At 39.9% G+C, this 13372-nt stretch overlaps 1 protein-coding gene across 1 annotated transcript in view; it reads right to left on the bottom strand.

Annotated features, from left to right (window-relative positions):
• Positions 1 to 1822: 1822 nt before the first annotated feature.
• LOC149456742 (ileal sodium/bile acid cotransporter-like) overlaps positions 1823 to 13372 on the bottom strand; it is a 54164-nt gene continuing 42614 nt past the window's right edge. The window contains exon 6 of the mRNA XM_089684517.1: positions 1823 to 6655. Within this exon, the coding sequence (XP_089540643.1) occupies positions 6528 to 6655 (128 nt within the window). The 3' untranslated portion in view covers positions 1823 to 6527. The remainder of the gene's footprint in view (positions 6656 to 13372) is intronic.

Below are 13372 nucleotides of genomic sequence, written 5' to 3'. Positions count from 1 at the left end.
AGTGCTGTATAAAAGATAGGGTATGGGGTAGATTGACTAAAACTGGTGCACTCAGAATCTAGTGCATGGTAGCCAATCCTTGTTCAATTACACCTGGAAGCAGATTGGTTTCTATGCAGAGCTGTGCCAGATTTTGTACCATATAGTCTTAGTAAATATCCCCCTATGATTTATAAAATACACGTGATCACATAGGGAAATAAAACATACTTAGGGAAACATACACTCTATGTACCCCTTGCATGCTGTGCTACCTAGCTAATAAATCTACTACTTTTTGGCCTATTGGCTAATGTGTCTACTGCTTTCTGGCATCTTTTCAAAAAAGTAGGGAGCAGTAGCACACTGATGTTATCCCTGGCTCTGTTCTCCAATAGGCATGTAACCGATATTAGATTGAAAACACTGTACACTCCAGTGGAGATAAGTTACCTGTTGATGCTGCCTCTCCCAATCCAACTTTGAGTTTTGCTAATATAAAGGCATTTTTAGTGTGATGAACAAAAACAGCAACTGTCTCAATTTTTAACTAGCTTTTAGAGCAAGGTGCACATAGAAGGACTTTGTACACAGCAAACAAATCATTTTTTCGCAGATCACTCACCAGCTAGCTAGAATATTAACAATGTACACTGTTTAAAATGGTTTTTAGTTGCAAAACACTTCAAAATACTGTATATGTGGAAACTGTACTGCAATGCCAAGTTTCCCCTGTATATTCCGGTCCTTATTCTAGTCTCCATGTTGGAGCCTATAGCAAAGGATAAATTAAGGGGAGGTATGCCTGTAAGCAGCATATTCCTCCTTGAAGGGGCAGGGGCACCGCACAATGGTAGCTGAAGGTGTCCAATGTGTTCCCAAACCAATTCCAGCATTCTAAATAAAAAAGGGACAGCATGGAAGGAAGGTGCACATGGAAAGACTGGGCTTGTGCCCTGAGCTTGTGCCTTTTATCTTCTTAAATATAAACAACATTTTGGGTTCAAGCCAGCCTTGAAAATTGCTCTTTCTTTCACATTTGTGAAGCAACACAAATGGGATGATGAAGCATGCATTAGATGCTATCTGACTTGAAACAGGAAGTTGTCTTGCTCCTTTGGCAAATAGGGACAAACTAGCTGAAGAAATGCATGGACATAGGGGGAATAATCAGCCATATCACTACAAACTGCAACCACAACATGTGAACCATGTTACAAGATAAGGCAAACAACACGGGGAGTATAATTACACTAAAACCTAGTTAAAACAACCAAACATTTGAAAGTGTACAATGCCTTTAAAACAGCTCATGCTTACACTGGGGATTCTTCCACCAAAAATGTGTTGACTTGCTTGTTCTTGTTCTAAGTGATCTGTGTTATGATGTCACAGGATGATGTAGTGCCATTAATTCATGTAAGAGGGGCGGAGTCTTCTAGGTTGCCCCTCCCCTTCAAAATAGTTGATAAGCAATAGATGTAAAATACCAGGATTACAGCACAGAGGCTAAATGGTTAGCACTTCCGCCTGGCAGTACTAGGGTCGTTGGTTCGAATCCCAACCACGGCACCACCTGCCTGGAGTTTGCATGTTCTCCCTGTGCCTGCGTGGGTTTCCTCTGGGTACTCCGGTTTCCTACCACACTCCAAAGACATGCTGCTAGGTTAATTGATTCCTGTCCAAATTGGCCGTAGTATGTATGAATGTAAGTTAGGGACCTTAGATTGTACGCTCCTTGAGGGTCAGGGACTGATGTGAATTTACAATATATATGTAAAGCGCTGCGTAAATTGACAGCGTTTATATAAGTACCTAAAATAAATAAATTAAATTTCAGGTCTTGCCACGAAAAACCCAGAGTATTTTAATATTTACAAGATTGCTGTGGCCAAAACATACATTTTTATACAAGATATGTTCGTACACAGATACATAACAGTCAATATACATAAGGAGGCTTGCTCAAAATAAAAAAAAATAGTTTATTTGTAAATATATATATTTACATATTATAGATTTATTAGAGGATTGATTTTCAATTTATGTGCAAAAACTGAGCCCAGCTTATCACTGATCAGCTTTAACTCACAATGACCTTGAAAGACTAATGGTTGTCTTCCTTTTTTATGTGTTTCCATTTAAACTGCAAATTGATATGGGTATAATCTAAAACTGACTCAAGACATCACATCTTACACAACTATAAAATATTTGGGGGATGTGTAGTGCAATGATTTCCACATTTTTCTGTTTTTTAAGGCTAAGCAGTTCTAGTGAATGCCTACGCTAAGGGCTCGTTCACACCATGGTGCGGAGACATTAGTTTTTCTACCCACAATCTGCAAGGGCACAACAAAATAAATTGTTCTCTATGTACCTTGTTCACACTACAACACTAGTATCACATGCAGATTTTTTCTGCTCAGGAATCTGCAACATGTATGAAACTCATTGAAGTGCACATGAAAACTGATGTCTTTGCAAGTGAAATCTGCATGTCAGTTTCCATCAATTTTTCTTCACGTGTGGTGAGCAAGGCCTAAATGATGCCTAGCTAGGCTAACTTTCTTTTTACATTTAAATATTTTTTACAAACTACATAATGTTGTTATTTCAGCACTTCCACTAGTTTTATTTAAACATAACTTTACTTTTTAAGTCACTCAATAACTGCATTTAATTGGTGTCTTTTAATGCATGGAGTTCAGCCTTAACACTCATCTTTCATCAGGAAATCAGACAGGAAAGAATCCTCTCCACCAAAGCAATCTCACTCTTGTGCCCTATATTACCAGTAGTGATTCTGTCCACTAGCCCCAATCTATGCTGCTACCCTCATGGCAAATACTTAACTTTTCTAAATTGATGTTTGTGTTGGTAGGTATGCCTAATGTTTCCCACATTCCAGCACTTGAATTGGCATGTGGCGGCTTAGACACCAAATTGCGTTGTGGGAAACTAAAGGGACACATGCTTGTGTGCCCCAAAAGTAAGTAATTTCAATGAGGCTGCAGTGTGGATATTATTATTATAAAGGATTTATATAGCACCAACAGTTTACACAGCACTTTACAACATAAGGGCAGGCATTACAATTACAATACAAATGAATACAGGAGGGTTCAGAGGACTGCTCATTAGAGCTAAACAATCTAATAGGGAGGATCAATTGGTACAAAAGGTATAAATGTGGGGGATGGGCTGATGGAGAAAATACATGTACAGTTGCTAGGTGGGGGCAGGATAGGCCCCTCGAAAGAGATGAGTTTTTAGGGATCATCTAGAAGTGGACAGAGTAGGAGATAGTTGGCACATTTAGAAAGGGAGTTCCAGAGGATGGGAGCGGCTCTGAGGAAGTCCTGGAAGCGAGCATTGGAGGAGGTGACAAGGGAGCTAGAGAGCAGGAGGTCTTGGGATATAAGTGGTAGACAGGAGTTGGTGCAGGAGGATGCCTGATATACAGCTATAGGTTATATTATATTACATTTGCTAACAACACATTTTCCTTTATCTGTTAAATAAGCAGTTGCTCACACTGGTTGCTAAATGCAGGGTAATGCAGAAATCAACCGGCCATGTTGCATAAAAATGTGACTTTTTTTGCATAATCCTGTGGCTCCCATATACAGGCGTACCTTGGTTTACGAACGCCTTGGTTAACGTAATTTTCAGTTTACGAATGAAAATCCATTGAATATAATGCCTCGGTTTACACATTTTTTTCGCAATACAAAGTATTTATAGGCCGGCCCCATGCCTTTAAAGTGCACTTTATCAAGAGTCTTGAACAGATAAGACTTTATTTTACTTTTTTCTGATCTCCAGAACAGAATAATTGGTTTTCATTGCATTTACAAATTTTTTTTAATCATGTCCCTGTACAGTATTTATGCCTTTAAAGTGCACTTTATAAAGAGTTTTGAACAGATAAGACTTTTTTGACTTTTTTCCTGACCTCCGGAACGGATTAATTGGTTTTCATTGCATTTAGAAAATTCATTTTTAATCATGTCCCTGTACAGTATTTATGCCTTTAAAGTGCACTTTATAAAGAGTTTTGAACAGATAAAAGACTTTTTTTTTACTTTTTTCTGAGCTCTGGAACGGATGAATTGGTTTTCAGTGCATTCCTATGGGAAACCGCTTTTTCGGCAATATGAAACGTCCCTCAGAACGCATTAAATTTGTAAACATTTAGGTCTGATCATGTACATGTGATGGCAGCATGAGCAACTACATGCGATTGGGCGTGATTAAACGCAAGAGCCAACAGCCTCCCATTGCTTTCAATGGAGCTGCCGCTCGCAGCTAATCGCAGGAGACCCTCACTGGGGTTCCTACATATAATCGCAGTGAGGCTGTATTCGCAAGTGTGAATACACCCTAAATCCAACATTCTTTCAGTCACTACATTTCCCCTTTCCTTCCCCCTCCCTTTTCTCTCACTCCCCTCCTTACGCCTTTTTTTTTGCTTCTTTGTCCCTTCTAAATTTTTCTTGCAAAAGGTTGTTTTGGATTTTAGAGTGCCAGTGCTTTTTGGCTGTCATCCTTACAATGTAAATTATGGGGTGTAGTTTGGTACATGTATTCCTTGACTGATAAATTTGTAGCTTTGATTGATATTAGTACTAGTGTAGTTAACTTTTTATTTTTTTTGAACATTCATTAAAGTTGGTTTTAGGGGTCAGGTAGTTAGGAATATTATTTTGAAAGGATTATTATTTATTATTAACACGTGTTATGAGCATGTGCTCTTTAGCATGAAACGCATCAGCAGACCTTCTGTGTATCCTTGTGCTGTTTGTCTTTTATTGGCTTTTTTGCTACATTAGAGATTCTGCATTTTGTAACGTCCCACTGGAGTGTGCAGTTTTTCTTCTCAAGTCTCTGTGGTTGCGAGCCAAGTGGGCACGTTATACAAGGGACAGTGTGGACCTACCTGGAGGGGTGGTTTATTTATGTTGGACTCTTCTGGTCTAGGAATGTTTTGCAGCTGTGCTAAATATGGGAGATTAAGATAGATGCCTGATTTGAGAAGTTGAATAATCCTTGGAACAGCAAAGCTTTTCCTTGCAGAATCAAATTAGGGTAGAATGAATAAGGTGGTAAACACTCTTATATAGAGAAGTTGAACTTTGAGGCATGTCCATCACTTGTGGTTTATAATGACCGTTGCATCCCTTGAAGCAATTATGGGAGTGGAAGGGAACATACACTCTCCGGAAACTTTATTAGGTACACCTGTTCAATTGCTTGGTACTACAAATTTCTAATCAGCCAATCACATGACAGCAACTCAATGTATTTAGGCATCTAGACATGGTGAAGACGACTTGCTGAAGTTCAAGCCAAGCATCAGAATGGTAAAGAAAGGGGATTTAAGTGACTTTGAATGTGGCATGGTTGTTGGTGCCAGACAGGCTGGTCTGAGTATTTCAAAAACTGCTGATATACTGGGATTTTTACACACAACCATCTCTAGGGTTTAAAGAGGATGGTTTAAAAAAGAGAAAATATTCAGTGAGCGACAGTTGTGTGGACAAATATGCCGTGTTGATGTCAGAGGAGAATGGGCACACTGGTTTGAGATGATAGAAAGGCAACACATAACCACTCGCTACAACCAAGGTATGCAGAATACCATCTCTGAAAACACAATACATTATACCTTCAAGCACATGGGCTACAGCAGCAGAAAAGCACACCGAGTGCCACTCCAGTAAGCTAAGAATAAGGAATGGAGGCTACTATTCACACAGGCTCACCAAAATTGGACAATAGAAGATTGGAAAAACGTTGCCTGGTCTGATGAGTCTTGATTTCAGCTGTGAGATTCAGATGGTAGGGTCAGATTTTGGTGTGAACAACCTGAAAGCATGGATCCATCCTTCCTTGTATCAACGGTTCTGGTTGATGGTGGTGGTGTATTGGTGTGGGGGATATTTTCTTGGCACTAGCAAGGTGTACCTAATAAAGTGGCCAGTAAGTGCATGTTGATATTCTTGCCAGGGTAAAGTGCCAGCATAATACTTTAGACAAGGTTTCCAGTGACAGAATAGTCAGCAAGCTGTGGAGGACCAGGAATTTTACTATTTATCCTCTGGACGGGTCTCTTTTCCCAATAAAAAACATCTGGAAATTTGGTATTACAATTTACTGTATATAGTAGTTTTCTCTCATTAGTTTGAATTACCCAGTGTTTTTTTCAGGAGTACTTTACTTGGGTCATATGGGTACATAGAACTCTTGCATTGAGCAGCAGTACAACTTTTGATATCATCAACATAACGCCTCAACTTTTAGTGTATTGCTTATACTGTTTGAATTATTGTATAGCTAAAGCCCATATTACATGGATATTTTGCTGAGTAATAAGTAGACTAGTTCCAAAGATAATATAATAGTCCCTGTCCAAAAAGTTTTTGTATATGACTAACACACAGTATGGAAAAAAATGTATATCACTTCATTCATCATCTCAAGACTGACTGATACATCAACCAGTTCCAGAGATCTGTCAGTCTTTCAGAAATGAAACGGTCTCCTTACATTGCTGGATCGTAGTTCTTTCCTTTCTCATCTATTTCAAATCCTAAATTTGTTTGTGCGTAGGGTGAAACCATTTCTTCCTCTTGTTCTCTTTTTCCACACAACCTTAAATATATCCGGTACACTAGAAGAAAATGTTGCAATATTAGTAGTAATATTAGTTGTTGTAATTGTGAATATACAGTTTTATAGATCAGGAATTTATATCGCCCGATGCCTGGGACATGCAGTTCCAGGCACCAGGCAGGTGGTTTTTTTTTTACGTTTAGCCTGGCTTCGGGCAAGCAGCCTCTTTAGCCTGGGTTTACAGATAGTCAATGCCTTCCATTGACTTCAATGCAATAACGCCTCCCATTGACTTCAACGCAAAAACGCCTCCCATTGACGTCACTGCAAAAACGCCTCCCATTGAGTTCATTGCAAAAACACCTCCCATTGACGTCACTGCAAAAATGCCTGACAATAGCAATCCTATGTGAACACCTCCACATGCCACTCTATTAATAGCAAGTCTGGGACGCACTGCTACTGCCTCCCATTGATTTCAACGCAAAAATGTCTCCCAATTGACATCACTGCAAAAACAACCTCCCATTGAGTTCATCGCAAAAACGCCTCCCATTGACGTCACTGCAAAAACGGCTCCCATTGACTTCAACGCAAAAAGCCTTCCATTGACATCACTGCAAAAATGACCACCCATTGAGTTCATCACAAAAACACCTCCCATTGACATCACTGCAAAAACGCCTCCCGTTGACTTCAATGCAAAAATGCCTGACAATAGCAATCCTATGTGAACACCTCAACATGCCACTCTATTAATAGCAAGTCTGAGATGCACTGCTACTGCCTCCCATTGACGTCAATGCAAAAATGCCTCCCATTGACATCACTGCAAAAACAACCTCATATTGAGTTCATCGCAAAAACGCCTCCTATTGACGTCACTGCAAAAACGCCTCCCATTGACTTCAATGCAAAAACGCCTCCCATTGACAGCACTGCAAAAACGACCACCCATTGACTTCAATGCAAAAATGCCTGACAATAGCAATCCTATGTGAACACCTCCACATGCCACTCTATTAGTAGCAAGTCTGGGACACACTGCTGCAAACTCGCACAAGACCCTTTTTATAATGGCACTCAAAACTTAATCGTATCTGTGCGAACCACCTCAACAGGAACACATAATATCTAGCCTGTCATGCAAATCCAGAATTGCATATGTGTGAACCAGGGCAAATCCATTCTCACCTGGGCGTTTTGGGATCACTGCAGAATTTCTGCGATTTTGCCCACAAATGCAAAACGCAAAGTGCAGGTTCAGGTGCCATTATTTTCAATAGTACCTAAAACGTGGTACAGTTTTGGCGCAATTGTTGTGGCAAATCACATCGCATTAAACATATTGCCCAAAAGAAGATCCTGCTCGTTTTTGGGAGATAAGTTTCAAGCAATGCGAATTGCCATGCAGTAAATCTCGGCAAATCACATTTCGTGAAGCTTGTCATCCAAAAGAAGCTCCTGCTCCTTTTTGGGTGACAAGCCTCTCGCGGTGCAATTTGTCGCGATTGCTGCACAATAAATTGCACGACAAAAGTGGTAAAAACGAACTGCATTTTAGGTGCCATTGAAAATAATGACAGCTGAACCCGCGTTTTGTGATTGTAGTGCATTTTTAGATTGCAGGCAGAGTCGCAGCGATTCCAAAACACCCAAGTGTGAACAGGGCCTAACGGAGCAGACATCAGAACTTGATTTGGTTGCCATACAGCCCCTTTTGTTTTTAAACGCCCCAGGCATTCCTAAAGGAATTATTATTTTTATTATCACAAGTAGACTGGGACACCAATTTAGTCAGGGGTGTATTTAGGTTTCGTGTTGCCCTAGGCAACACAAAAATCACCCCCCCCCCACAGAGAGACCCTAACACTGCTCAACCCCCCCCCCTACTGAGAGCCTGACATTGACCAACAACACCCCAGACCCACCCCCACCCGAGAGAGCCTTCCAATACCACCGCCCCCCATACACTGGCCACCCCCCCCCCACCCCAGTGAGAGAGAGAAGACACTCGCCTTCACAGCATCCCCAGGAACGAGAGTCAAGCTGCATACACCATCAAGCAGCCCACAGCCTCTCTCGGATCCCACCTGGTCCCCATGCTGCGTGTGCCCCTTCTTCCATCCCTTCTTCTGGGGCATGGCGCTACCCCCCTGAAAAAATCTGCCTTAGGCAAATACCTTGTTTGCCTTGTGGTAAGTACGCCCCTGGATTTAGTCCATGGACAAGTATTTTTTTTTCTTAAATGTCCACACACCTGATAGATGTTTTTTAAAATGTTAAATAATAAATATGCAGGCACCATAACTGCTTTGGCTTTGTTTCTAGACATGTGCAGAATGAAAAAATGTGTTCGTTTTGGATCGATTCATTCAAGTAGAAATTTAGGCAAAACAGTTTTTTCATTTTGGTTAGAGTAAGGGAGGATTATAACCCCTGTCAGTTTTTTTTTGCTATCTGTGTCCCATTGCAGAGATTTCCCTTCACTTCCTGTCCCATAGCCAACACAGGAAGTGAGAGGAAATCCCTGCAAATTAGGGGAATTCCTTGGGGCCACCCAGGTCACCAGAACTAGTGTCCCCATTGGTAGATTTCCCCTCTATTACTTTTCTGGGGACAACCCAAATTTGTGATTTTCTGTTACTTTTACTTTCAATGATAATGGTAAACAGGACAAATAGAGGGCGAATCTCCCAAACAGAGGCACAGACAGCAATAACAATCTGATTGCGGGTTTAATCTCTCTGTACTCTATTCAAAACTAAAAAAAAAAAAAAAGTTTTGCCTTTAGTTATTCTTTAACCATTAGCCGCCCGGCCAATGGCCATTTGGCGGCCGCAAAAATGCACTAGATTTCTGGGGTGGACGCCATTTGGCGTCCTCCCGCACATGCGCAGTTTTTGCACTTGCAGAGCCGCGCAGCGGCACGATTTGTCTTCGGCCATGTACCTCGGACACGGCCGATGACAGATCTGAGTACCGGCCCCCCGATGCAGGTACCATGTGACCTGCTGTGACCAATCACAGCAGGTCACATGACAGTTGTATACAATGGATGGCTTCATTCATGCCATCCATTGTATACTAGTGTCTAGCTGTGAATGGTCACAGCGATCACATACACATTTCATGTGATTAGCTGTGGCCAAATCACAGATAAGCACAAAAAAAGTCATTCAGGTAAATGCTTGCTTATAGCAAAGTAATTCTTTGCTATAAGCAAATTGTGTAAAAAAATAAAAAATACTGATCACTTCCCCAAAGTAGTACAATGTTACTATGGTAACATTGTACTACTTTGGTCATAGTGAAATATGAAAAAAAAAATCTTAAAAAAAAAAAAAAATTTAATATAAAATTAAAAATAATAAAAAAAATATATATATATATTTTTTTTTCATACTGTCACCAGTCAGTGTCCCTGTCACCGCCATGCCATTTATATGATGATGCTGTACTGCACTGGTGACAGTATGTAAAAAATAAATTGAGAAAATTATTTTTTTAATTTTTTAATTTTCCGAAAAATTATGACAAAAAAAAATACAACTTCAAAAAACTCGCCATGCCTCTTATGAAGTACGTCAGACTGTCTACTTTGCAAAAAGGGGTCATTTGGGGGATATCTGTACGGTTCTGACATTCTTGGACCTCAAGAAATTAGATTGGCCGTCAGTACTTCAGGATTGATCAATATTCAGATCTATCCCATAGTTTGTGAACTCTATAACTTTCCTACAAACTAAAAAATACATCCTGATTTGGGTTATTTTCTCCAAAAACATGTAGTAGAATACATCTCGGCCTAAATTTATGAAGAACAATTATTTATTTGTAAACTTTTATAACAGAAACAAAGTAAAACGTGTTTTTTCTTCAAAATTTTTTTTTTTTGTTAATTTAGCAAAAAATAAAAACCCCAGCAGTGATTAAATACCACCAAAAGAAAGCTCTAGTTGTGTGAAAAAAATGATAAAAGTTTAGTTTGGGTACAATGTTGTATGACCGTGCAATTGTCATTCAAAGTGTGAGAGCGCTGAAACCTGAAAATTGGCCTGGGCAGGAAGGTGTAAAATTGACCGGTATTGAATTGGTTAAGTTACCAATTTTTTTTGTTGAATTTGTAACAAAATTAATTTCCTTTCATTTAATTTCCTTTTGTTTATTCATTTTTGACCAGATTTGAATTTATCCGAATGATTTGAAGTACAGTGGGGATCGAAAGTTTGGGCACCCCAGCTAAAAATTTGTATTAATGTGCATAAAGAAGCCAAGGAAAGATGGAAAAATCTCCAAAAGGCATCAAATTACAGATTAGACGTTCTTATAATATGTCAACAAAAGTTAAATTTTATTTCCATCATTTACACTTTCAAAATAACAGAAAACAAAAAAATGGCATCTGCAAAAGTTTGGGCACCCTGCAGAGTTAATATCTTGTACTGCCCCCTTTGGCAAGTATCACAGCTTGTATACGCTTTTTGTAGCCAGCCAAGAGTCTTTCAATTCTTGGTTGAGGTATCTTTGCCCATTCTTCCTTACAAAAGTCTTCCAGTTCTTTGAGATTTCTGGGCTGTCTGTCACGCACTGCTCTTTTAAGGTCTATCCATAGATTTTCAATTATGTTGAGGTCAGGAGATTGTGAAGGCCATGGCAAAACCTTCAGTTTACGCCTCTTGATGTAATCCCCCGTGGATTTCGAGGTGTGTTTAGGATCATTATCCATTTGTAGAAGCCATCCTCTCTTTAAATTCAGCTTTTTCACAGATGGCATCAAGTTAGCATCCAAAATTTGCTGAAATTTTATTGAATCCATTTTTCCTTCTACTCGTGAGATGTTCCCTGTGCCACTGGCTGCAACACAACCCCAAAGCATGATTGATCCAACCCCATGCTTAACAGTTGGACAGAGGTTCTTTTCATTAAATTCTGTGCCCCTTTGCTCATTCCGGTCATAAAGTTCAATTTTAACCTCATCGGTCCACAGAACTTGTTTCCAAAATGCATCAGGCATGTCTATATGTTCATTTGCAAAGTTCAAACGATGATTTTTGTGGTGAGGACGTAGAAGAGGTTTTCTTCTGATGACTCTTCCATGAAGACCATATTTGTACAAGTATCTCTTTATAGTGGAATAGTGTACCACAACTCCAGTGTCTGCCAGATCTTTCTGGAGGGATCGTGCAGTCAAATGTGGGTTTTGAATTGTTTTTCTTACAATCCTGCGAGCTGTTCTGTCTGATATTTTCTTGGTCTTCCAGATCTTGCTTTAACTTCCACTGTTCCTGATGACTGCCATTTCTTAATTACATTCCGAACAGAGGATATTGACATCTGAAAACGCTTTGCTATCTTCTTATAGCCTTCTCCAGCTTTGTGAGCGTCAACTATTTTCAGTTTCAGTTTTCTAGACAACTGCTTAGTAGAACCCATGGTGCTGATTGTTGGGGCAAGGTCAGATGAGTCTGGGCATTTAAAACCTTTGAGATTGACATCACCTGGTCTTCCCAGACGATGATTGAGAACAATCCATGACACTGGCAGGTCTCAGCTTTGCAAAGGGGGCAGTGCATGCTATAAATTCTGCAGGGTGCCCAAACTTTTGCAGACGCCATTTTTTTGTTTTCTGTTATTTTGAAAGTGTAAATGATGGAAATAAAATCTAACTTTTGTTGACATATTATAAGAATGTCTAATCTGTAATTTGATGCCTTTTGGAGATTTTTCCATCTTCCCTTGGCTTCTTTATGCACATTATTACAAATTTTTAGCTGGGGTGCCCAAACTTTCGATCCCCACTGTATATATTTGAAATAATATATCAAATTGATCCGAATTGTGAAGATGATCTGGTTCCATTCTCTTCGAAATTCAAATTTCAGAAGACTGCTATATTCTTTCTATTTTATTCTATTCTATTTGAAATTAAAATTTCCGAAGATTGTTATATTCTTTTTATTCTTTATTCTAATCTAGGGAAGCCCCATTGATATCCGATTCCATGATTCCGTAAAGCTTTAGTTATGCTGATGAGCTTCTTACGGTTGGAGAGTGTGGCTTTGGATAGGTCTGCGAACAATTTGATGTTTGCTTGGGCTGGAGGAATGGAGGTTGAATTTCTTGCTGCCATCATTATTCTTTCCTTCACGTGGAAAAAGTGCATGCCAATATGTCTCTGGGGACCGTCGCTGGTAGGAATGACGGTTTGGGGATTCGATGTGCTCGATCTATAGCCAATTCTACATCTGTGAGGGTAGGGATGAGAGTTTTCATATATTGTTGTATGTATGGGACTATGGGGTCTGTGGTGATGGATTCCGGGATCCCACGAAATTTGATGTTGTTTCGCCTGGAGCGATCTTCTAAGTCTGCCAATTTGAGATTGATTTGTTCGATGTCTGCCTCATGGTCTGTGTGTACATCTATACGATCGTTATGTGTGGTGCACATTTCCCCTAGTTTATTTTCGATATGGCGGATGCGTTTTTCTTGATTTTGGACCGTATTTGAAATTTGAGATAATGATTCTGCCAGGTCATTACGTAGCGTTTGTCGCAAGGAAAGGAGCATGTTTTTCATGGAAATCTCTGTGATAGGTTGGTCAGAAGCAGGATAGGATTCGATTAAAGATGGAGCAGTAGCTGATAGAATAGTAGCTGAGAGAGAAGGCTGTCTGTCAGGGGGTGAACCTGTGTCCAGTCTAGGTCTGGATTTTGCCGGGCTGCTGGCCGTAGGAGACGGGGGGAGAAGACTCACCAGGGTCCCCTGGATA

This window comes from Staurois parvus, unplaced genomic scaffold (assembly GCF_062004578.1).
Source record: "Staurois parvus isolate SC_StPar_1 unplaced genomic scaffold, SC_StPar_1.0 ptg000349l, whole genome shotgun sequence".
NCBI lineage: Eukaryota > Metazoa > Chordata > Amphibia > Anura > Ranidae > Staurois > Staurois parvus.
This window is presented reverse-complemented; position numbering and strand designations above follow the sequence as displayed.